The 26,305-nt window shown below is 39.4% G+C and overlaps 1 protein-coding gene across 2 annotated transcripts in view; it reads left to right on the top strand.

Annotated features, from left to right (window-relative positions):
* CEPT1 (choline/ethanolamine phosphotransferase 1) overlaps nucleotides 1-26,305 on the top strand; it is a 30,506-nt gene that overhangs the window by 2,151 nt on the left and 2,050 nt on the right. The window contains exons 3-7 of one of the 2 annotated variants that reach the window (XM_075775979.1): nucleotides 3,633-3,780; nucleotides 4,776-4,917; nucleotides 19,789-19,873; nucleotides 24,144-24,275; nucleotides 25,147-25,305. In XM_075775979.1, the coding sequence (XP_075632094.1) occupies nucleotides 3,633-3,780; nucleotides 4,776-4,917; nucleotides 19,789-19,873; nucleotides 24,144-24,275; nucleotides 25,147-25,305 (666 nt within the window). Of the gene's footprint in view, nucleotides 1-3,632; nucleotides 3,781-4,775; nucleotides 4,918-12,049; nucleotides 12,135-19,788; nucleotides 19,874-24,143; nucleotides 24,276-25,146; nucleotides 25,306-26,305 lie in introns of both variants that reach the window. The other variant, XM_075775980.1, reaches the window with a different exon arrangement.

Genomic DNA, 26,305 nt, shown 5'->3' with positions numbered 1-26,305 from the left:
TGTTCATAGTTACTGTCATTTAATAGCAGCTGGCACCATTTTCTGGTGGGCTCTTGTCTTTGAAGAGAACTGTTTCTCATTGACCAGCCCACAGTTTTCATACATTTACGCTATTCTCTGTGTGAGTTCTTGCATGCCAAAAAGAGCACATATGGATTTTGGGGTTAGCGTGCCGCTTGCTGAGTGAAACAGCGGTTTCTCTGGCCAGTGTGCACTGTATGAAATAAGATCTAGTACCAAAATAACTGTTCTGGTCGCAGCTGTGAAGGACCTACTGCATGAAAGTTGCAGCTCCACAAGGCTTGGGTGCATGTGCAGATGATTAAGAAATGGATTTCTCAGCTATCTTGCTTGCATGACGTGGAGTTTTTGTCTGTTTACTTTCTCTGCTTGTGACTGGGTTAATCCCCTTCAGCTTTCTGATCGGGAGTTACCACACAACAAGGTGACTCCATTGGCAGTGAGCTGAGTCTGCCTGCGGGCCCAGCTAGAGTTGCAACACAGCGAGGAACTTGAGCTCAGACAAGGGACTGAGCTCCAGAGTGCTGCAGCTTGAGAGATTAAGGCTGGCTGCTTCCTCCACGGCTGGTGTGACTAAACCCCGCTTATTAAAATAAAGAACACTTTCTTCATACCGTGTGGGCCCTGGCAGTTCATATTACTGGGCAGCTCAGATCAGGATTGTGGGTACAGTGTGTGATCAGCTGTGGGAACACAAAGTTGTCGTCTTGAGCAGCCTGCTGCTTGAGTAGTCTGTGCTGTGAGAATGCTGGATAAAAGTCAGTGGTTTTACTCTTTGTTCTGAATGCGCTGAAAGGTTCTGACCTCAGAAGAACTGTCTTAACTTCCTGTAATTCCTGGTTTCAGCGCTACAAAAGTCTTTACAAGTCATTTCAAGTTACTAGTTTCAAAGACTTCTCTCTTACTAGACTTGCCTCGTAAGGTACTTGAAGACTTTTGTTTTTATGCACTGAAAAAGTTTTGTCACTTGCATGTTGAATCTTAAAAGCTGCTCATATCTATAAGCACTGAAAAAGGGAATAACTTGGTACAGAAAAAACATACCAAATAGCTGGAGAATGTTTTGTGAGTTTTAGCTTTTAAAATATCTGAACTCCTTCGTAACTAAGCCTCCAAACTGAGGTTGGGAGGTTGCTTTGTAGTCAGAGTCTGGACAGAAACAAATGTAAACCCGTGTAAGATGGTACATTTAACACTCTGCATTCCTGTTCCACATATGACGTAGTAAAGGGGTGTTTGCCTCTTCTAGAGATGTGTTGAAATATTTTCACAATAACTTGCAGAATTTAGCAGGTGTAAGATTAAAAAGTGAGTATTAAGTTTGAGCAGGGAATACTTTGAGCAGCTCCTTCCTTTTTCAGACTATGGCATTGTCGTATGACTTGGTTTTAACTTGCCATTTATTCTGATAACAGTATTATATGGGTCTGAGTCTCTGAAATCCAGTTTGAGAGACTTAAACCTGTCTGTTTCAGCATTTAGCATGGCTGCTGAACCAGAGCATAATTTAGAGTACAGTTGTATTTTTGGTTGGTAATTAAACTTCTAACGTAAGTACTAAGCTACACTCAGAGTGTCAGAAAGTCATAGTGTTAGCTGTAGTCTGCTGTATTAAAACACCGTTTCGTGTTTAACAATTTGAGAGTTACTTTCTGCAACGTGAATGAGACTGTCTTCTCACTTTAGCTGAAAAATAACTTTCTGCTGAGGCAGCTTTCAGCCTGATCTGATTTGCCATATGGCACTGCAGCCTCGTGTGCTGGCACGACAGGGAGGATGCCATCTCGGTGCTGGAGCTGTAAGCGTGTGCTTTTTTAAGTGTCAAGTAGCTGTCTGGGAAGAAAATGGGGCTTTGAAATTCTAGAAACAGATTTTATTTTTTTCCAAAAGCACTGCTGCTTTCAGATGTAAATTATATCTTCCTTGTAGCTCAGTCTTAGTTCTGCTTTTTTGAAAAGCGACTTGTCTCTTCCTGTTGATGAAAGGTGTAGCCAAGGGAATGTAGCTATCACAGCCTCCCTGGTAGCCAACAAGAAAATGCGATACAGAGAGTTCTATTGCCTGCTTAGTTGGAGGGACCCCAGCTAGCAAAGTGCTGAGCAATGGAATGGTACCTGAATTTAAAAAAAAAAAAAAAAAAGGCAAGATTTGGATAAGAGGGAGCTGTGAAATCTTATGTAGATGAAAATAACATCTAAGAGGAAACACCTACAGTGGTAATGAAAGTAGCGTTAAAGACAGAAGAGCCAGCAATCTGATTTTTTTTAAGTTTATAGAGAAAAATTGCATGACACTGAAGATAACTAAACATTGCATATGAAATCTATATTTGAAAAATAGAAATGTTATTATGGGATGGAATTTGTGGCATCAAAACCTTGTCTAAATGTGGCCCTCTGCTTTTTGGATGACACATTTCTCCCTTACTTCTCTTCTTGTGCTGGTTTATGGATACACTGCTAAACAGTAGAGCATGGTGCCAAATTTGAGGCAGAATGAACTCTTTTAGTAAAATGCAGTAGCAGGCACAATGTAAGCTGTAGAAAGAAGTATATTTAAGTTGAGGTGCTACGAATGAGTCATGGTTCTGTTGACCAAAAGACACTGGACTCCAGGGCTTCATGAGAGGCAAGTCAGCTCGATTAAGCTACTTAGCTGTACTTGGACTTTATTGGCGTGGTCTGTCAAACAGAGCTGCTTATAAATGCTCACTTTTATAAAGTGTGTCAAATATGAATATTGCAAAATATCTAATAGTATTTGGTTTATCAATGCGTAAACTGAGACAGACTAATGGCAACCCTCTGGGCTTTTGTGGTAATAATGGTTTGTGTTTCAAATACTGAAAAAAGCTTGAATTGTAGTCTTTGGTCTAGCAGGGATTTGGTATCGTTTGTATTTCTGTAGAAATAAAAATTGCCGTAAAGGATGTGAATATTAAGGGTTATTAACATATATGTGGCAAAGCTGCTGTTACCTTGTAATAGAAAAAACAGTTGTTGGTGGAGGTGCTGTACTGCAGAGCACTGAAGCTTTACAGATCTCAGAAAACATAATAGCTAAACTTGAACTCTAAAAGTTTGAGCGCTTTGCAATGACATAGTTCTCAAAGGCCACTGCAACCTGGTAATATGCTGTACTGGCAGCCTCACTGAGCCTTGTGAAGATGAGCTCAGTATTTGTGACACACTTGCATGTTTTGGGGGCTAAGAAAGCTTTCCAGTTTCTAAATCACTTGGACAACTTACAAATACCCCTACAGGAAAGAGAAGCAAGACAAGAGCTTAATTGCACACTGCTTTGCAAATGTAAAACTACAATTTATTTCAGATGTACAGTGCAGCTTCCTGCTTTAGAAAATGTGCTTTACTTATTAATCTAAGGTAGTAATTCTTGTCACTGTTTTATTTACGTTTCGCATGTCATAACCCCCTCTGCCTCTCCCTGCAAGGACCAGCTACTGTCCTAAGCTCCAGGCATGTGATGAGGAAGTACGTGCAAATGAAAAACTACTGTGTGAGAGTGTAAGATAGTTTTAAGTTAAGGCTTCTTTTTTTTTTTTTTAAGGTTTAAAAAAAAGCTTTTACTCTTACTGACTGTTTCTTTTGTAGGCACCTCCCTGGGCATACATTGCTTGTGCATGTGGCCTTTTCATCTACCAGTCTCTGGATGCTATAGATGGAAAACAAGCAAGAAGGACAAATAGCAGTACTCCGTTAGGAGAACTTTTTGATCATGGCTGTGATTCGCTTTCCACAGGTATTGTCATTTTTAATTGAAGTATGAGGATTAAATGACTCTATTACAGGGATTAAATCTGGAATACAGAAAAATGCTTCTTTACTGAAGAGGAGGACAATTGATATTGCTGAATGTATAGCTTTTCAGTCAACCTTCTTTCCATAGACAGTACTTTTGATCAACTGAATGTCTTGTATTACACTGAAAAAAAATTAAGCATGTGACTAATTCAGTCTGAGCCAGCAGTCTTCTGTCTATGCTTTATCAGATCTTGGTTCTAAAAAGTTTTCTGTGAGAAGCTGTCAAAATGCTCTTCTATATTTTTAGATCGAATCTATATAGAGCGATTGCAAGACAGGTATGAAGCCTAAACAATGGGACGGTAGAAGTCTGAGTTTAAGATTAGAATCAGCAAGATCAGTTCCTTTCTAGGTAGGTAGGGTTCATTGAGCCAGCCTGAAGTTTAACCTCTTTGTAAAAGAATGATCAGATGCTTTTGGTTGCTTAAATTCTAAAGGTCTTATGCTTTACATTTTTATGAATACTTTATCCAAGTTGTGTATTTAAGGGTGTGGGGGGGAGCATGAATCTTGAATGACAGACCTTGGATTTTCTCAATGGCATCATAAAAATTCAGAAAATGGGGGAAAAAAATATGTTCAGCGAATCTTGGATACATGAGAAAACCCCAAAACTCTGGCTGCAGGCTGTAAGTGCCTAAATCACTTGAGTCCCTTGGTGTCTAATCCCATTAAGTTCAATAAAAATGTAGGAGACAAAGAAACCCTCAATACTGAGGACTTCTGATAACTGATACGAATTTAAATATACATTTTACAGTCTGTACTTTTTTAAAAAATGGAAGTGTTAATCTCTTATGTCTGAAATAAAACACTTCAGGATACCTTCACACTGTCTCTCCTTTTCTGGGTCCTTTTGTTAGATTTGTTTTTGATAAGGATCTTTACACACACACTTTATCTTTTCACTATGTGACTGATTTTCTTCTGCAGTCTTTGTGGTTTTGGGAACTTGTATTGCTGTGCAGCTGGGAACGAACCCTGACTGGATGTTCTTTTGTTGTTTTGCTGGAACATTCATGTTTTACTGTGCACATTGGCAGACGTACGTCTCTGGAACGTTGCGTTTTGGCATGTAAGTACCTTGGCTGAACATAAAACTGAAAGTTAGGCTGCTTTCCTGTTTAGCTGTGTTTTATGTGATTGTAGGTCAGAACCTTAGAGCAGTAGGAAATTGTTTATATTCATCTATACACTTAGAGCTTGTGGCAGCTATGACCTGTTAGATCTGCAATTAAACTGACTGTTACTCATCTTGTTTTAGGAATGGTAAAATATCCTTTTGCCATATTAGTTAATTAGGAGTTTCTGGTGTGATTTAAATCCAAATAAATAAGGGAAAGTACCTGGTGTTTCATCCTCAAGAATGGAATGCTTTTGTCAGATGGTGGCAGTCTGACTTTAGTATTCAGTTAATTACCGATCTCTTGCTATTGCTTGACTTGTGATGATGTATAGCTAATCTTCGCTATTAACCATAACTCTTTAAATAAATGTATTAATGCACATTGTGTCTACAATTTAAAGATTTGAATCCCTCTTAGTGTAGAGCATATTTCTGTCAATAATGGGACGAAAATTGCAATGCTGAGAAAGTCAAGAGCTGAAATCCCGTTCACTGGTGGGTGAGGGTAGGTGGGGAAAGAGTACACAAGGACTCGGTGAGCTGTGGGATTCACCGGCCTTAATGTAGAACTGTACCTTTGCCCTACGTTTGCACTCATAGATCTAACATAATTTCAAGTAAAAACACTGTGGAATGATTTCGTACCTGGAAACCTCTGAAATTTGCCCTTATTTTGTGTAGGGTTTTGAAAGAATGCTACAACATGCACTGTTTATTTACAGCCTGTTGTTATTGATCTATGGATACCCAGAGACTGCTAAAACATTACTAAAACTATGGATCTCTTGCCTATAACAGCTCCTATTGACAGAATACTAATGCGGATTCTCTTGAGAAACTTCTGTGTTTCTGTTCAAAAATGTAAGATGACAGAGCAGTTTTCTATGTCTACTGGAGGAAGAAAAGAAAAAATGTATATCCCTATTCTAATCCTGACTACACCAAAGCAGATAGAATAGTTTCAGTCAATTCTGTGATAATTAAATCCTTAAAATATGATATCTGGCTCAAATCTTGTTCTGTTTTAGGCTTCTTACTTTTGTGCTGTATTGAAAGTCTCGATACTGAATGCTTTTAGCTCCCTTTTGAACTTTATGGGGCCCTGATAATTAAAGCTTTCCTGTTATCATTCAGACACACCCCCCCGCCAAAACCCCCAACCTTGGCATGTGCTTGACTTTACAGATGCAAGTATCAAACCCACCCAATTTGCTTTTGTGCTCCAGACAAATGTGCTCATTACTCCTGGTATTCACTGTAACTTTTGCTTTTTGCTTTTGAGGAGTCTTTATATTTTGGAGGCAGCATTTTGTAGCAGATACTATTGTTCTGCATGGCCTTATATTATGAAAATTTGATGATCCATCAATATGTAGGTAATTTAGAGAAGGCAATAAGCACACAAATGTATGTGTATTGTTATTTTAGATAATGGATGGCACATTTGTTTCTTCATTTGCCCTGTGTCGTAAGGTTAATAGACTGCTGTAAGCTGATGTTCATTTCTATGACAAAAACACTGAGATTATTTATCCAGTTAACTGATTCTCACTGTTTCATACTGGGGTTTTTCTGATGCTTTCATTTCACCAGTCATAACACTGAAAAAGTCTATATTTTATCTACCCTTTCAGATTCACTGGAACATGCAGGCTTAGGTTCTTACTCCTGAATAAGTGGAATCGGAGACAGCTGTTGAAAGGAGCCGAAAAGGTCTTAGTGCGCAGTAGCTTTTTCCTGTCTGTATCCTATGTAGTAACTCCATGCCAAAAAATACACTGAGGGGGCTGTGAACAGTAGTGATGTTCTAGGAAGCGTGTCAGCATTTCTAACTTGCCTTCCATTCCAAAGAAGCAGGAAAGAGCACGAAGTTCAATTGCTAATTGTATTTCTGTGAGATTATGTCTAAGAAATTGTATTTTATTAGAGATCAACTCAATAAGCAAATTGGAAACAGAGAAGAGCAGCCAACTGCTAAAGGGTGAAATTAATATTTTATTCCTTACACACAGCTGAAACTTGAACAGTTAAATGTATAACCATCTTGGCTTGCTGAAAAAGTCCATTGTCTTAAAAAAAAAAAATTAGTGCGTCAAATCAAGTGTATGCTTGTGGAACAGAATGTCTGATTCGTATATGCTGTCACTGTACCAGCCTTGACAGTTCACTGAGGCTGTGCAGAGTGTGCTTCGTGTCAGACTCTGCAGAGCAGGAGTGTTCATCCTGAGGGAGGAGGAAATGGAATCACTTCTGCTAAATTCCTATGGAAGATTGCAGGTGGAGTAGGAAAGCTATTAGTTTAATTGTGGCCAATTATTGAATACATCAACTGTGCTGGTTCTTTTTCTTTCCGCTGACAGCTGCGGGGAGGTGCCCTGCACTGCACCAGGATTGTAGAATAATCAGTTGAGATAGGTCCCAGTGATCTGTCTCCATCTTTAAATGATCGTACAGTTTTCCTAGATACTGGCAGCTGATGCAGACTTTTCAAAAGGCTGATTGAGTTGGTTAAATAGCTCCAAAAAATAGCTAGAGGTCAGTATTGCTTAAAAATTCCCTGTGAGGAAGCAGGAAGTGTCTCAAAGCAAGTTGGGTTCGTTATGGTAAGAGTATCTATAAGTAACATCAACAGTGCAAAGGCAGCAGGAAGAGCGTAGATAGTTGTATGCAGAGGTTTTGTTCCAGAACAAACACCCAACCTAGGAATGGGCTTGTGAAAGAGCAGAAATATACTGCACATTTAAAGAAACAAAAAGATGATTCTGAATTGCAGGAAAACATTCAATATTGAAGCAGTCCAAGTAATTATTTTGTTCTCCTGTCCTGTTTTTCAGCACAGTAACTGTTTTATCCGGATTGTGGACTTGCTGTGCTGCAGCACAGAACAAGCTATGTTTCAGGCTGAGTCTTGTGTGGGTACAGCTGTGCCATAACTGGGGCATCTCTGGTCTGGAAGAAGTGCATTTTTCTTCTGCATATCACAAAAATCAAGCTGGCAAGCCCCAATGGACTTCCACACATCCATGGTGAAACAGATCTAGGATTTTTGGAATATGCTGCAGAAACCAGAAGCATTAGGGAATATGGTGCCTGAACTCTGAAAGGAATTTCCCTGCCTTTAGCTGGAGCCCAGTTGTAACCACTAGCTCAGCTTCTTCCAGACTCAAACTTGTTCCACTTGGATTCAGTACTGCACCTGCTCGCTGTTCAGGCTTCGAGAAGTATCTGAGAGATGTGTGTGTTTATGTAGGTTTGGTGCTATATCTAACCTCACAAGGTCAGTGCGCAGTCTGGCTCTGCAAGAGCTGTCTCAAGTCCAGGGTAGTTAGAAGTGAAGCTAGAGCTATTAGTCTCAGTCAGATCCGAGCTGGGTTCTGCATTGCAACTTGGGTGTCTTAGAGACACGAGACACAGCATGGTAGAAGAAGACCTTGTACTTGGCTGTGCTGGACTGGGGGAAGTGCTAAGTCATATTTTAAAATCCCAGTGGGTACTCGTAAGGGTCCAACACCCAGATACATGAGGATGTTACTGCACCGTGGTCTCCAGCATTTCTCCTACAAGTTATTGCATTATCTGTTTTATCACAACCTTTCTTAATTGAAATATGGAAAGTTGGTGACAGTAGAAATTATAAGGAGGGGTGTGCGTGTATATACGTGTAAATATATATGCACTTAACCCATGAGATGGAAATTAGTTTCTAAGGATGCTTCAGAAAGGGATATTGGTAAACGCTGAGAGGAAGAATCAGTTCTTACCAGCTTTCATATAACTGAAAAGTTAAAAATGTTACTTCACTGTTTGAATAATAGTCCCTAGAGAAAGCAAAAGCATTCAGGCTGTCAAACAAAACAGCCATTATTGAGGAATGTTGGAGAATTTGGGGGAATATTCTTGTTCAGTGACACTGTAGCAGTTGTATATAAGCAAGAGCCCATTTGATAATGGGTTGGTTTAGGAAGGGAAGAAGGTTAATTTGGTTAACCTTCTGAGCCTCCTTGCCAATACTACCACTGAGGTTTAAGGGAGAGATCAGTAAATGAGGCTGTATTCTAGACAGCAGCTAAAATGAAGCCTTCCTCTTCAGCAGCTAGCAGAAAAGGAGTTGGTGTGTTGTCTTGGATAGACAGTTCACACCAAATATCAAAATACAGAGATGGAAGCCTTCCAAGTCAAAGTTAGCACACTGAGTTCTTGCTCTTGAGAACAGCTTTAGGATCTCAGGATTATGGTAGGAGATAAGGCAGTAATCTCTGTGATTATAGGGGTTAAAACTTTCCATCTTCTGAGGTTTTTTTGCAAGACTTTTTGAACTTTAACACCTTGGGTGTTTGCAGAGAGAAGTTTGAAGCTCAATAGAGTCTCTCTTGATGTCGGGGGGAATTAGTTTCTCTACACTTACAAGAAATTTATGTTGAGATATCATGGTAGGTGTGAAGTTTGCTGCTTGCAACCTTGTGTGTACTTCAGTCTATCATTGCCACCTGTCAGCATTTCTCTAGTGCTTGGTGTGTATCATATAAATAAGTGTTAAGTGCCTTGCTACAGCATTAATACATACAGCTGAAATTGCTGAGTGCTGACGTAAATGATGAGGGAGGTTTTCCACATCATGATTCTGCTGCTCCTCCTCCTTTCCCTCTCGCAAGTCCCTTAACAGTGTAGTCACGTGCAGAGATGCTGCTGCTGATCTTTCTGTCTTTATTGTGGAAATGTTTCACAGAGCAGTGAGCTTCAACATAATAGCCACGTGCTTCACCTCATTATCTGACCTGTGCAATTTTTAATCTATGTTTATGAGGACCAAAAGGAAAAATTCATGTATTATCTTAAATACATTGTGACAAGGAAAGGAGAAAAGCTTATGGCTCACTTTTTCAAATATTATTTTTACCTCAAGATTAATTTCCTGTAGCTGGGAATAGTTTTAATTTGCTTAAATGCTGTTTGTTCTTCTGTGTGGTTTGCTTTATTCATGCTATTTGTACTTAATTGCATCCAAGAAAGATGCTGGGTTGGAATGAGTTTAATCTTAACTCTATAATAACCTTTGAAACTAAGCATTTGGACTTCTAGCATGTGACAGCCTTTTTTCCTCTCATGTTGTGATGTTGAACATTCTTTTCTTGCTGCGGTGGTTCCCTTAAGAAAACAATCCTTTGTGTCATGCTCAGATTCGTAGTTCATTGCCCAGCCTGAGTAATCCCACTTGCACGCTTGGTAGATACGGATAAGACAGATGGAAGAATCATCACTTTTCAGACCAGAGTGCTGCTGCGCAGAGTATTAAATAGTGGACGTATCCCCTTGAGTTTCCCAGCCTCTTAACTTCTGTGTTCTGAGGAGGCAAGAGTGTTTTGCTACACAGGACTGTTGAAGGACTTCTGTGTGTTGAGGAGGATGGTACATAAATGTCCGCCCTTATTTTCACACAGTGTTAAAGAGAAGCTGTACTGGTAGTGATTGACTTTGATTTCAGAGCAATCTCCAGTGTAAGTATCTGTTTCCTGTTGTTCTTGGTTGGTTCACTTTCTCAGGAAATCTCTCAACTTTGATTTAAATCGTTTAGGCTCACCATGCTGGACAAGGAAATAATTGACTGCAGCTGTCTTTAAACTTTGAAACTTGATTCAGTGGTGGCCCTTGTAAAGTCTAATGGCTTGTTTAATCAAACTTTTAAGAATGGCACATGGAATATGCTCAGTAAATTAGCACTGACAAGAGTATATTCTGGATGCATGACTAATCAATTGTCTGTTAATTGGCTCAAGACTCTCACCAGCTTGACGAGGGAACCCAGCAGAGCAGACAGCATACAAAATAAATTATTGCTGCCAACACCTAAGAGTTAAGCACATGCCGAGGTCGATGGCCCCCTCTTAAGCTTTCCCAGATAATATTTAAAAAATGAATCCATGTCTGAATTACAAATACCCCTTCATAACATAGGAAAAAAAGGAAAAGAAACTGCAGTTGTCCAAAAGGACCCATGTTAGGTGTGGTGTTTATGTGACTTTCTCTTACATTCCCTAACATACCAAATGTTACCTCTTCTAACTTATTCTGTATTATGTGCTGTGCTAATGAAACTGAAAATGCTTATCAGACTGAATTCCAGTGTGCCCTATTGCCAGGCATGGGACTGCACATTTGTCAGTGATCACCATGAACTTTGTTTCTCTGATGTACCTTTGTAATCAATTGACGTGTCACCGGATGGCAGTCTGCATGCTTCTGATCCTGGCATACTTTGATAAGCACTGCAATAACAGGATCTCTGTTATGGCTGAATCTGTTATTGCTGAAATATTTTTGTTTTTAACTAGATGGTTTGATGTAACTTTAGTTTGATCTCACCTTAAAATATTTTAGTTATAAAATGCTCTAAATCTGCATTTTAACATAAGGAGTATGTATAGTAGTTGTGGCTCTGGCCACAGCATATTCTTTCATTCTTTTGGCAGGGATGAAAAATAAATGTATACATAATGGAGTTGGGTTGCCCCGAATAGAGGTCCAGAGCTCACTTGACTTCCTTTAGCAGTATTTGCCAAGGAGTGGTGTGAGTAGCGAGGTGTAAGTCCTTGTTTTCCCTTAGAGGCAGCAAACTGAAGATGCTGTCTGTGCTTCTACTCTACAAAAATTATGCAGTAGCATCTTTAGATGAGGAATTGGTATATTCAGTGTCATTTGGAGATATGAGCGTGGGGTAGGGAGGGGAGAGGTTCTAGATTATGTTTGATTATGAATTTTCTTTGCTGTGACTTGGAGCAAGGAATTTAATTTTGTTTCCTCATGCACACATTATTGCCTGTGTGTTGGAGTGGTACTGTAAATTGTAGAAGCTCTGAATGTGTAAAATTCCATGTGGGTTACAATATTTTTCTTAATTCATTAATAGTCTAATTTTTTTGTGCTCATTAATTCCCTTCCTTTTAACCTTTAAATTATCTCAATGCCGCACAGCAGTTGTCTGGATTTTGTTCTTTACGCCGTGACTCGAGATCCATTTTAATGGTTCCACTTAACTGAAGTGCTCAGGAAAATGTTTTAAAATGTTTCTCTCCCTCACACATAGATTTGATGTTACAGAGTCTATGCTCTGTACAATAGCAATCCAGCTTCTCACAGGAACTCTGGGGCCCTGGTTCTGGAACTACACGGTAAAGCAAACGTTAATGCTACCTGGCAAACAATGGCATGGACTAAACAGAGACAGCACCTTTGTCATGCACATAGAAAGATGCTTTTCGTATTCCAGTTACTAAGGGTATTTCACAAGTGCTTTAATATGTGGGGAATAAAATGTTTGCAAAGTATGAATGTGTAGTAAAAATATGATCTAACTGAAAATAAATTTGTTTTAAAGCTTTGTACTTTACTTGAAAACAAAGGAAAACCCTGACTGTTAAGCAGAAAAATTTGCTTTAAACATTTACTTTTATTTTATCACAGTTCTGGCTTTTCCTAAAAGATAATCAGGGTTGTGGAAGCAGCTCTGTAAGTGTGGGTGTAGAGTAATTTGTTGGAACTGCTTTTTAAAGTTGTAGAATTTTTTTTTTTTGTTGCTGTTTAAATACCTTTCCACCAGAAAAAAGAATTGCTTGGCTAATTCAGACCTTTATGCTGTGCAACAGCTTAAAAAGTCATTAGCTACTGGTTAAAAATGCAGGTTTTGAACTATGCCACTTCATCCGCGTAGTCTAGTCGCTTAACTCTGCTTGTAGCTTCATCATTAAGTAATTTCATTTTCAGACTGTCTTTAATTTCAAAATGCTTTTCCTTATGTCTGTGCTACTCTTTAGAAAGGACTTTCTCTTCCTTATTTCAGCTCTTTTAATACAGTATATACAGGTGGGGTTTTCAATGTTGTCATTGAAAGTAAGTTGGGTTCCTTGAAATTTCTCATAATTGTTGGATTATTAACCAGGCATTTCCTTTGAAGTATTTGAGGATATAAGATAGCTTTTTGATAGCTGCCTTGGAACTGCATCAGATTTTGAATAAAACTGAGATTATTTTTTTGGTGGCTTGTTTACATTCCCTTTGTTAAATTTCTATTGATGCAAATTACGCTGTTCTTTTGTGTTTTTTTTTTTTATGTAGTGGTTCAGCACTGTCTCTGCTTTCATGGGGCTATTAGAAAGAGTCTTTAATTACCAGCTCTGCTTTAGATCCAACAGTATCAGCAATCTGCTAAATCATGGTGTATGTCATCTCCACTGGCTGCATCTGACAGTTTAAGCCAAGTGCCAGTTAGGCGTGCTCCCAAGGTAGTCAGATGACGTAATTTTTAAAGACTTTGTTGACAGTCTGAAAGGCTGGAAACACTTAATGTCAGGAAATGGTAATGTAGCAAGCAATAACTTGAAGGAAGGAAGAGCTTAATCAAGATTTTAGGCTGTTGTGATAACAGCATTATGATGCTGCCCAAAAAGTCACTTCAGGGAATAAAAAAAAAAAAAAATCCCTTATTACCGACACATTCAGAGACTTCTGAAGTCCCCCATTGGTATGATAGTTATGTGAGAGGAAGCAACTCAAATTCTGTAATGAAAGTGAATTGTTTAAAACGGATGAGGACAAATTGCCATCTCATGGAGGAGAGAGGGAGGAGTTTGGCTTCTCTGCACAGGTCATCTGGAGCTGATGGAGGTGTCAGTCTGTAGACCCTACCTGTGGTCTCCCCTCTTGGAAAGGATGCCTTTGCCATTCAAGAAGCAATTTGTTTTACAAATAAACGCAGTGGCTGGTAGGAGTGGTGTGTGTAGTGGCTGAGCCAGGCAGAGCATTTGGTCCCTCTGGCTCCAGTAACAGAATTTTGCCTGTGACGAGTCCCCTCATGCACGCTAATTCTAGGCAATTTTCAGGCATACTGAATTACAGAATAGACTTAATCATCTTAAATTCTTGCATATGTAGTTTCAGATGCCTTCTGGCATCTTTAGTCTTAACTAGTAAGTAAAGATGCTGCTGCTTCTAAGTCACTTACTCAGAATGCACAGAGCATCGTGCTTATTTTTACAGTTTGAGGTCAGGTGGTATAGATTTTTAGTTCAGTATTGCACCATCTCTGAGATGGTTGAGCTACAGGAAATACATATTCGTGCTATTTTTCATCTGATAGCCGTTTCGTGTGACAAACGTTTGAGAAAGTATAGTAACATAGCCTGGTCTTGAAAATACTACAAGTTCTGGCGAAATACAAAGTGAATAGCTTACAATTCTTGCAACACAGATAAACCTTGTACTTGCATGTGCTGGGCAGTAAAGCTTTTCATTCATCAAGGAGGGGGGAAAAATTCTTAAATTGTTAAGGAAGTTTGCTTATGTCTTTAGCTTGTGGAGAAGTTATTTAAAAGAGCCTGAAGGCTTTAAACAATGGAAAACAAAAAGATTTTGGAAATCAAATTCAAACAGGTTTACTCTGACGTGAAGTGTAAATGTGCAGAATCCTAAAAAGCTTCAGCCCACATCCCTCTTCCTGCAGCTCTGGAATGTAACTTGTGTTTGTAATGTTTTACCTTACACTTTGGTGTTTTGTCAAAGACCAGAACTGGGCAGTTTTAATACAGTTTAGCACAACCCTATAGAGGGACTGGTGCAGTAAAATCCATTGCAGTCTCAGGGCAAGAATTGGAAAATCCTTTTGAGGCTCTATAGGCATTCTGCTGTCTGGTGAGTTTAGGCACACAGGGAGTGAGGGATGAAATGGGCATTTACAAACTCACAACTCTTATGGTTCCCTGACTTTATCTGAATTAAAGCACTTAGATAGTCTTGTTTGCAGCCTTTAGTTCACAAAGGTAGCTGGTGCAGCATTGACATTGTTTGACCTAGTCCCTGCTTGCCATCCTCAGTTCTGCAGAGCTGCTGTTTGTTATTTCTTTCCTAACATCAGTTTGCTGCAGAATCAGTATTTTTCAGGGTCATTTTCAATGTCTTTCCCAGCCTTGCAATTAGATGTTCTGTCTTGGCATTTTTAGTTTAACAAACTATTGAGTCTAGGTTCTTTGTTGCTTTGTCTTCAGTGTCTGATCTTTGTTCCTCACTTCTTTGCCTGGATGTTCCTGGTGAACTTAAAAACTCAATGCAGGGTCTTCTGTTTATTTTCTATAAGATGAGAGTCCTTGGTTTATTTGAAGATGTGATCTTTGGAACTGGACTGCTTTGTGTCTGCTGAGGAACTGTTACAATAACTTTATGTCCATCTATTGTAGTGTGGGCATGTCCTGGGGGAAACCATTTGTTTCATTTTCTTCATTTCATAGGTATTGGGGATCCGCCACACACTGTGTGCTATGTCTCTGCATCATCATAGCAACGTAAGCTGTTTGGGCAATGCTGATGTGACTCAATTTGTCAGGAAACATCAGGCAAAAAAACCTGTCAGGTTAGGGGAAGTGTGGCTCAAGTGATTGCTGAAAATATCCCAGTTAAGAGGCTTTAAGAAACCCCCTCACTTCAGCTGCAGAATTCATGCTGCTCGCTCTTTCCATTTGTTTTTCCTTAGGATGTCCACTGTAGCATTTAAACAAGTAAATAAATACAAACACAAGGAGAAAATAGAATCAGACTTTGAACTGGCTGATTCCCTTCTTGCTTTGAAATGGTTTTGTTTTAATACAGGTCTGGCTGTGGTACCAGGCTACTGGTTGTGGGCAGTAATTAAATCAGAGGATCTGCAGCCGTTCCCCATTTTTTATTTCCTAATGTTGTGGCGTTTTTTTTTCTCCTTGTGGTACCTATCTTTTCGCATTGGAGCTAAAATATTTTTCTACTATAGCTGATAAATGATCAGCTACTCCAGTTTGTGTTTTCTGTAGTCCTTATCGTAGGAAGAGGCGCTCCAGTGTGCAATGGAACTTTATATGGAACAAAAATAGTACTATTTATGTGATATTTAAGCAGGAATGTTATCACCTTGCTTTGCAAATAATTTCCCTAGCCAGTAAAGCAAGCTATATATAAATCTTTCCTTAAAAAGCCAGTGTGGGGGGTACAAAAAGGTTTTAGTTGGTCTGTATCCCAACTGAGCCACTTTCCCTGCAGCCCTGCTTTTGTCTTGCCATTTTATTGGGTACCTTCTCAGTTCTACCAGAGTTTAAAAACAGTATGGAGACTGAGGCTATTTATGGATTTTTTTTTTATTACTAGAATATTTTATCTTGAAGCAATTAATAAATACAAGTTAATCATTAAAGCGTAGGAATGAATGTCCTCTAGATTGCCTGACGCGTTAACGTTGCCCAGGTATTGCCATACGTTACTTTGCTCAGTGTATTTCTTGACAAAACCATTGTTGCTTTGTTTTCTAATTGCATTCTAAGGGCTGTTTAGTGCTTTTACAAATGCTGGTAGCCTTTCACTTGTGTCGCAATTGGAAGCTTTAACTTGTTCCTGTTTATTCCTCCTCTTACTCCTTTGTCTAAGTCTGTAGCTGCACAGTCAACTTTGACTCAGCACAGTTTTGCTCAGCTGCCAAAAGAGGCAGTGCAGACCTTCCCGTGGCCTCTCCTTTGTGCTTCCAGTAGTCAGGAGGCCACACAAAATGGGTAAGAAAAGCCGATATGCTAGAAATTGGGACAGGAATGTTTCTTTTTCTCCTTTTTTCTTTTTTCAGTTAGGTCATTTTAGTTAAGCCAATCTCTCAATCCAGTTGATGGCATGAAGCTGTAGTGCTTCAGCTGTAGTGGCACAAGGGAGAAAGTGGGACTGAGCAGATGTTTTTTGGCGGAGAAAGTGGTTGGTCTTTAGAGGAATCGGGATGGCTACGCCTTTTAGCAGCAGCAGCATGGATTTAGTTTATGCTGTAGTTGCACAGTTGTTTTAAATTCAAGTTAAATGAACAGAGGAATGGGGTACTTCCTTCCCTTTCACCCAGCTTCTATTTCCAAAAGTTGTTCCCTTTTGTGGTCTAGCTTTGAGGAGCTGCCTGTCTGGATCCTTGTATTCTTGGATTTCTTAGTGGCCATTTGACATTCTGCAAGAAAAAATATCACTGGATAATTCTAGCGCCAGGTATGTCCTTTGCAGTTATGGAACATGTCTCTTAAAGTTATCCAACGGTGATTTTGACAAGCATAGGTGACAAGAGAATCCTGTGTAAGATGTTCCCAATCCTTTTTCATCCTTACTATTAACAACTTACGCTTCACTTTAGGTGATAGTTTAGGTGTTTAGTTTCTCCTCATTTGGTCTTACGTTTTTGTCTTCTGTCTTAAGGAGCCATTTAGTGTTAAAAATCTTCTCTTTATGTGGAAGGTAAGACTCAATTTGTTCTGCAATATGAAATTCTTGTAATAAGTCAGGGAGGAGTTTTTAACCAAATATACTCACAGTTCATTGCTGAACCCTTTCCAGCTGCCTGATGCAGTTTTTATTTGAGGTGGGGAAGGCAGAACTACAGGCAACAGAGCAAAGGTGGTACGTGGCTGTGTAAATGATAATGCTGCATCCAGGCACTGGTTCCATGGATTTGGTTGGGATCCCAGTTCTGTGTAAGACTTTGTCTTTCAGAATACCTTATCTTTTATGATCTGAAATTATTTTTTTTGAGTATATGACTTTTTTTTTTGCCTTGAGAGTACTGCTGCCAAAAGAAACCTGTTTTACTGTCTAAGGAAAGCTATAAACTTGAGTTACGTATGTTAGTTATTAGTCACTGATTTTTGTGAAGCTTCCTCAGTTGCTTTGTATCCTTTTAGGTCATTGACAGAAGCAGTGAAATAGGCTACAACACATTCTGTTTAACCTGTGCACGGGTTCATGGAGTTTCTTCAGCCCTTCCTCAGTTGGACACACTGAAAACACATTTCCATGCTGACTCCAAAATCTAGGAGGAAGCAATTTGCATTTAATCAGATGTTTTGTGTATCTCTCTTCTTGCACGGCTGAGCACTGTTACTTTGTCTTGCAAGGTAGCTCAATGGTTTGATTTGTTTGTATGTGGCCTGAAAATATGGATTTTGGAACAGTCTTTCTTCTTTGTGGAAATTATTTTTTTCCCCAAGCCAGTTCTGATTGCCTTACAGGATTGTTATTGAACAAATCAGAATATAGGAAAACCCCTGAGATTATTTCCTGAGTATCTCATCTCCACGCTTGGTGTAGTGAAAAGAAAACTTACAAAGACATCTAAAGGAAACTGTCATCTTATTGTCATCTTCTCTAGCTTTCCTCCGACAGCTTTGGCTGAACTTTCCCGTTATATGCTAAGAGTCTGGCTAGTTTGTCGTACTGCTGCTTTCCCATCTTATCTATCGTATGTGCTCCTCTCTGCTCCTTCACTGTTTATTTACTCATGACTTTGGGAGGGAGCAGAGGTAGCTTGCAACGACGATAGTCACGAGTTGGGTGCCTCATATCCTGTTTGCCTACTATCGACAGAGCTGCTGCGTGCTGATTCTGCTGTTTGTTCCATAGGTGTGTGTCCTGCTCTTAGGGAGTTGTTCAGAAAAATCTCTTAGCTGCTGGAAAGGTGAGGTTGCTCAGTGGGACATGGATGCAGTGTGTTTACAGCCCGCTGAAAGCAGCGGCCAGTGCTTAGAGAATCCATAGTCAGAGAAGAGATTGCATTGAATGCCATGTTCTGTTGCCCTGCTGCTTTCTTATGCTTTTGGGGGACATTCTACATGGGAATTAGATACAGCCTTGTAATTATCCCTTGTGCATATTGATCTGTTGCTGAAACAAAATTATACTTGGGCCAGACTGGAGATTCTCAGATGAGAGGATCCACTCCAAAAGTGGAACAAAGGCTGTAGAGAAAACTTGAGGTAGCACAGTGATCTGATGGTAAACTTAATTATATGGTCTTGTAGCTCATTTGAGGCAGACAGACAAAAACCCACCCCTGAATCGTTACTCCCTCATGCCTATGCAGGTGATAGTATCAATGCTATTTTTGTCACAGCAAAGCATGTATTTGCAAGAAGTGATTTTTGAGTCTTTTAGGCAGAACTGTATAATTAGAGATAAGGAATATGCCATAAATATTTCAGACTGACTCGAAGGATTATTTTTGATACGGTACTCCAGTATGAGAGAGTATTATATCACTTCATATAATACACCAGCAAGCCTCTTCTCCTTTGTTTCACTTGTATTTTTCTTCTGTTTCTGGAATTCATTTGTATAGCCCTTTTTTGCTTTTGCTAGCTCCAAGACTTTTGCATGCTCTTTAAAACAAAGGCTTAAGTTGAGTCTTTTCTGTGAGCCTTTCCTTCTTGCCCTTCTGCAAAACAGACTCGCTGTGCTAGCACCAGAAGTGGTTTCTCCTCTTGCTGCATGCTAGAGACTGAATTGTGTAATCGTTAGCAATGCAGCTGACTGTACCCTTTACATTTGCATACTCTTCAGGGATTTCTGTTTCTCTGTACATTTTCATGCTATTCAGAGAGACTATTCATGTTTAAAAAAAAGTTAGGGAATATAATACAGATTAAAAATCTTTTCTGAATTTTATCATCTGAAATAAATTCATTTTTTTGGTGGGCAAGGTTAAAACTGAATATTTATTTCTGCAACCGGCAGTGGTCAGTTAAAAGATTTTCAACTGTTCCTTTTGACAAAATGGATTGTTATTGCACTGTGAAATAAAAAGTATAGCACAGCATGGCTCTTAATTTTAACAATAAAACTAAAAAATATTTTTCCTTTCTAAATTATTTATAAACTTTGCCTCTTGTCTTCCTCAATATTTTGGAGTTTTTATAATGTGCATGATAGAGAGCTGCTGAGCTTGCAAATAATTGACTTGAAATTGCTTTGAATAATTTTGCTCCTTTTTTTTTTTGGCTTTTTGTACCTAATCAGAATTGATGTGACTGAAGTACAAATCTTCATAATAATAATGCATTTACTGGCAGTGATTGGAGGACCACCTTTTTGGCAATCTCTGGTAATTTTGTTCATGTTCTTATTTTATCCTTTTTAATAGTCTAGTAGGCAACTTGGAAGAACTACCTGTGAATAATAGCACAGTTTAATTCGAGGTCTTGCTTTTCCTCATAAATGGAAATAAATATCTTTGGGTATAGGTCACATGGCAGTAACTGTCAGCTTGGCAGTTAAGTTGACTTTGTGTTACTGAAGTCATGTTGGGCTGTTGAAATAGCACTGCCCAGAGAAAAGCATATATGTGCATGCATAAATACAACACGTTTCTGGAAATAACATTCAAAGCACTGATTTCCTGGAAGATTTTCCTTCCTGAGTATTGATCTTGTTTGTGTGCTGGATAAATGCACTTCTTAAGGTGGACAAAGAAATCTTGATTTGCAATAAAACCAAGAGATGGTCCAAAAATAACTGAAATATGTCAACCCAAATTGATGAAATTCTAATCTGCTTCATATAATTAGAGAAATGAACCCTCTAATATTGTAGAGAATATCTAGATAAATGAACTAACCTTGGCTACCCCAATTTTGCTACATGTGCTTTCAGGCTTAAAAAACCAACTCCCCTCAATTAATTATGTATAAACTGCAAAGTAAATACCATCTAAAGAGAATGAGTGTGGATAGAAGTAATTCTAAACAAAAAAAAAAAAAAGCCTACAAGTCAGCTTATTGGTGCCAAACTTCTCCAGAGAGATTAGTGTGACCAACATCCCCATGCAGCTATTATTCTGCATTACAAATGGGGATTTCCCAATTTATGTTACTAGTTTTCTTTTTCCCTTTTTTAAAAAAAAAACAAAACAAAAAATAATGCTGTCACAGCATTAGCACGATTTGGTGCAAGGTGATGTTTATGTAAGCTTAGAAACGGTTCTCTTGTGTTACTAAATAACTTAACCCTTTAAAATGACATATTAAATAACCCTTTTCAGCAAAATCTTGAAATCTAATAGAAGTTGTGGGTTGCAGCAGCATTTAGCTAAGTCGGGTCCCAAAACATTAGACTATTTTGAAGTCTGATGTTGGATTAATGGAGGGATTTCTCCAGAGAACAAACTTGATCAGGTTTCCCATCACAATTAGGAATTTTTGCTTTTTTATTCAACTTGTGGGATTTTGTGTTTATTTAGAGAGAAATGTTATTTACTACTTGCAGAGCAAAATATATCACACAACCTCTCCTTACCCCTCCCCCCCAAATCCTTTAATATTTTTGTGACAGCAGAATTGGTGGTTTGGTATTTTCGGTTCGTTTCTACCGGGGGGGGGGGGTGTGTGTGTGGAAATAATAAAATGTGGTTGTATACTCAAACATTCCACTTTCTTATGCTAACATGTGGAAAGCAAAACAATCTGAATAGAGTAAATGCAGAATTGTGTATTTTGTCAATGCTTTCATTAGCTTTCTTTTTTTTTTTCTGTGAAACGGTGTGTACCTGTACTGGCTTCCTTCTTTCTGTCAGTGTAGATTCTCTTTAAAGCGTGTTAAAATGCTGTTCTGCAAGGCTCCGGGAGCTCGGTAATTTCTGGTGGATGGTGAGTATAACTGCAGCTGAGATCCTCATTTGGAAAATGTGAGTAAAGTGAGCAAGCTTAGGTGCAACTTGTTTGATGCATTGATTATATAGAGGGTTTTTTCTGTTTAAAGTGAGAAAAGTGCTGCAATTGCTAGAGTTTTATTCCACAACATCATCTTTAAAAGCAAAAACACTTCATTAATATAAAGCAAACTTGGTTTTGGCCTGGTATGAGTTGTTGTTCCTCTTGCAGATGTGACTGAAGCACACATATGTACAGCTCTAAACTACAACTGGGAACAGATACTACGAGTTCTGGTTGTGGTATTTGTGACTAGGAGTGAGCCAAGAAGAGTTTCTGGAGGGAGTCTCTTATGTGCTCCTTGCTGCTGCTTCCATGAGCCCTTAGCTGTGCTCTCATCCTCTCTGTTTCTTCATTATATTTTTTTAAAATCCCAATTCATGCTACATGAAACTCTGGCTTCTAGTCTGGAGGCCTGACATCAATTTTCTGGCAAATGATTCTGGACTTTAATCCAGGCTCTGGCAAGCACTTGTTAATCCATTCTTTGCCCGCTGCCGCTTGTTTTTATTAACATGCATAGGTTTTTTTTCTCAACAAAATTTGGAATGCTCCCTTTACCAGGATGTACTTGTATTCAGAAGCTTTCTGTGCAGTGTAGCCTTTCTCTTGTAATCAACTTCAAAGGGTTTAACAGAGAACGTAATTTGCCTGCAAAAGATTTGTCTTGTGATATTTTTCTGCTTTATTGATGTAGTCTTGTGAAGTTCTGCATGCATCTGACTTCTGGTGAAACCAGGCAATTACCAGCAAGGTTAGAATAATTGCATGGCCTGTAGTAACATATGGGATACCAGACAAGGAAGTCTTGTGCCGTGCCCTGTAGCGTCCTCTTATTTAAAAAGTCAGGGAATGCAATGCCATTTTGTATGAAGATTTCTGGGTACAACTACTCCCTTTCTCCCTTTACTTGGATACTTTTTTTTCTTTTTTCTCTCCATGCTATTTGCTTGCCTTTGCTGCTTCCCGCTTTGGCCTTGCTGCTTCCATTTTGTATGCAAAGCAATTTAGCAGGTGCTGCCTTTTTATACCTCTCCTTTGACTATCCTCTGCCAAATTTCTGTATGGAGCTTTGTTTCCCATTAGTTTAGTTCTGCCAGATAAGTGCAGTCTAATACCTATCGCTGTATAAGCAAAATGAAGAGTGTCAATGAAGCATAACTAGCCAAACTGGATGCTATAACAGTGTGGTCTCATCCTTCTGCCTTTCCTGAGCGTCATTCTCAGATGTGTTAGTAGTAGTAGTAGTTGGGAGTTCATGGGGTGTTTTTTCAAGCAAACTCCCCTTGTCTTTGGGAAATGTCAAACATAATGTCTTTTGATTCCTATGTGAAGCTTGCCATCGTCTTCCTCTTCCTGTAGAAGAGCAAATTCACCCTGTTCTTTAAATACCAAAGTATTGTTACTGAAGCAGAGGGCAGTACAGGCACCTTCCATCATAAGGCTGAGGAGAGACCTTGAGAAGTCCTGTGCCTCGTAATGTTAATGAATGAATACAGTTAGCTCTCCAGTCTATGGCGATGTCTGCCTCTTGTTTGCTTGTTGTTATTCTTTCTTTACTGTCTTCCAGAAAATGTTTTTTGACTTATTGGTGCAGCCTAAGCAAGGGAGAAATATGTTCGAGTATCATGAAACTATACCAGCTGGCCAGAAGCCTGCAGGGCAGTGATTTGAAGAGGTGGTCTGGGTGCTCATCTGTAGGCTGCCTTAGGGTGAGGCGTGAAGACTTAAAGCCACCTCTGCCTCTGAATTGTGCCCTGAAAAGACTGAGAGGTTAAGTTATTGAATGCGATAGAAAACTAATGTTCTTTACCTGGCGAAAGCTACACTGAGAGTGTAATTGAAGAAAAATAGAAACAGCTTGACCTCATTTGGGCTCCTCTGTGTAGCTGGACTCCTGGCTGTTGCGGAGCCAAGTGTTTTTATGCAGCTGAGTGCTGTGACTGCAGTTCCTGAATTAGTGAAGTGAAGATTTTTTGTAGTTGTATAGATAAAGTTGGGAAGCTTTAGGTAGTTCTCTCTAAACACTTGCTTCCATAACATATTTGCTGTGGTTTATTTTGAACTCTTTCTTCACTTCCAGTTTCTCCTGTTCTGCTTGAAACACTGCTGTTAAAAACTGAAGAAACCACTGACTTTCTTTCAAAGCTGCCAGTGCTCATTTTTCACTTCTTTAGGAACCTTAACGCTTGCTCTCAGGCTCACTGACTCTGAGATGACGTGTCTGATCTGTTTGCTTCCCTTATCTTGCCCATAAGGTGGTATCCAGTTTAAGAGCCTTTCTGTAATCCACTCCAATGGCTCTTGCTTTGCCCAGTTTGATCTTGGGTTGCAGTTTAGTTTTACAACCAGCTTCAGACAAGATGACTGACGCATTTCTCTTCCACGTGATAGCTGGGTGATTTAGCTAGCAAGTTCTTGGTTTCTGTCCACTTCTCTGCTTTTGATGGCTCTTTTCAGGTAACTGAAGATACGGGAAGCTTGATGGAAGGATTATTGGAAAAATACATATTTCTTTGTGCCTTCTAAAGATTCAAATCTCTGTATAGCAGAGAAAGAAAAGCAAACGTGGTGTTGGAAAGTGGAGTGTTTGAGTGCACCAGAAGTATTAAGCCCAATTTTAGTTTGCTTGTGCATATTTTAACTTCTTGTCTCTCTTCCGTTAAGATTCCAATACTGAATATTCAGGTGAAAATATTCCCAGCTCTCTGTACTGTCGCAGGAACCATCTTCTCCTGTACAAACTACTTTGGTGTGATCTTCACAGGCGGAGTTGGCAAAAATGGATCCACTATAGCAGTAAGTACTAGTTACTCTTCAGCACTCTGTGGCTTTCCAGCCATGCCTGTAGTTTTTATTTAACATAACACCTCCTGCATGTAAAATATTTTCCTTTCAGTTCCTTGCTGACTTGGAAAAAACAAGTTAATATTGTCTGCGTGAGAATAGTAGCTTTAGGAGTCAAGAGTTTTTTAAAATTGAGTGATTAAAAATATTCCTGGTACTTTGATATTTGCTTTTGAATTAATCATATAAAACAGGTTATACAAATACACTTCCCCCCACCCCTGCCAAACAGTTCATTGAAAACTCCAGTGCAAAAATCCATTCAGAAGGAAATTTGTCAAGAAAATGGTTATGGCTTTGATCCTTCTGAGGGATCTGTGTTACTCATACTACTGGTGAAAAAGTGCAGGTGGAAGTATCTGCACAAATACTTTCTGTTTCAGTGAAGATAACAATTGATTCTGGACCCCAAGGAATTTTCCAAAAAAGCAATTCTGTACTGGCCTAGTAAGTATTTGCTGCCTGGAAGGCTGTTTTTGCGCTTTCTAGCGGGCACAGAAAAAGTGATAAAATACGTCTTCTGTCATTTGCTAACAGTGTTAGCCACTGCCTGTGTGCCAGGTATCAGAACTGTGCACTCCTTGCTGCCTAAAACCTGATTTTCTCCCCCAGCACGAGGAAGGTTCAACCACATTCTCAGCTGATGCTTGCTCAGGTTTCACCACACTTTGTTCCTGTTAGTACCAGTGTTCAGAACGGCATGTTTTTAATGTGATTTTTAGTTAGAAACCACTCGTTGCATAAAACATGTTTGGCTTATTGAGGTTTCTTTGCAATGTGCATGTTTTGTTAACCTAGTGTTTTAACTTTAATCTTGCTCTAGGGAACGAGCGTCCTTTCACCTTTTCTTCATATTGGGTCAGTGATCGTGTTAGCTGCAATGATCTACAAGAAATCTGCTGTGCAGCTCTTTGAGAGGCATCCCTGCTTATATATACTTACTTTTGGTTTTGTATCTGCCAAGATAACAAATAAACTAGTGGTAAGTGGACCAGAACCTTGGAGTTTCTTGTTATTGCAGTAAAACTTTTTGTAGACTTTAAAGTTCTCTGGTTATTCCATTGACTAACTTGCATCTGTTTGTGTACTGAAGTGATACTTGTGCTTTACTTATTTTCAGTAGCTTGGGGTGCAGCAGAGCCTTTCCCCTCTTTGAAAGGGGAGTGGTAAACCTTAAGCTAATGCCATGGTTATGCTGTCAGTGCCAGAACAGCTTACAGTTGCCAGAGTTCTGTTTCTCCCTCTTTCCCAGCTGTTTATTCACACTTTTGCAGTGTATTTGCACATGTGTGTCGTGAGCTGGGCTGGAACAGAGGTGGCTGGCGCAGAGGGGAGGAAGGTTTGGGAGAGGGAGAGAAGGTGACAGCTGTTAAGGTTTGGAACCAGATGCTCAGGGTTTAAATTCAATGATTGGAGAGAAATAGTAATTAAAATTATTAACAGGTTTGTACCAGGGAACAGATGGCAATGCTATCAGGAGAGGAGCCCCTGTTGAACAGAGTGACTGAGGGGCAAAACAACTGTTGCCCCACAGCATCTCAGTTCTGTGGACATATCTTGCATTGCCACGTGAACTGGATCAGTGTTGGACATAACACACAAAAAGTTTTTCTTCCCAAGACCAGTTTACTACGTAGTCACATCAACAGTTGTGCTGGCGAAAGTGAGGATGTGTTGTAGGACAGCCTCGGTGTGTGTGAGGGAGGGTGGGAAGGCCACTCTTGGGCAAGAAAAGGCATAATCTTTGAATTGTAACCAGGGAGAGGAGGTGGCCCTTATGGGATGGGAACTAATAGGTGGAATGAGGGGAACACCAAGTGTCTCTGACTTTTTCTTTTTTAAGATCTAGCAGCAGTGAATTTTTGTTTCCAGGCTTAAAATTTACCAGCGTACTTCCGCTTTACTGTTTTGTTTCTGGCAGGAGAGAGAGTTTGTGGGCTGGAAAATGTGTTAGGGTTTGTTTTTTTTTTTCCTACAGCTAC

This window comes from Balearica regulorum, chromosome 25, assembly GCF_011004875.1.
Source record: "Balearica regulorum gibbericeps isolate bBalReg1 chromosome 25, bBalReg1.pri, whole genome shotgun sequence".
NCBI classification, from domain to species: Eukaryota; Metazoa; Chordata; class Aves; order Gruiformes; family Gruidae; genus Balearica; species Balearica regulorum.
This window is presented reverse-complemented; position numbering and strand designations above follow the sequence as displayed.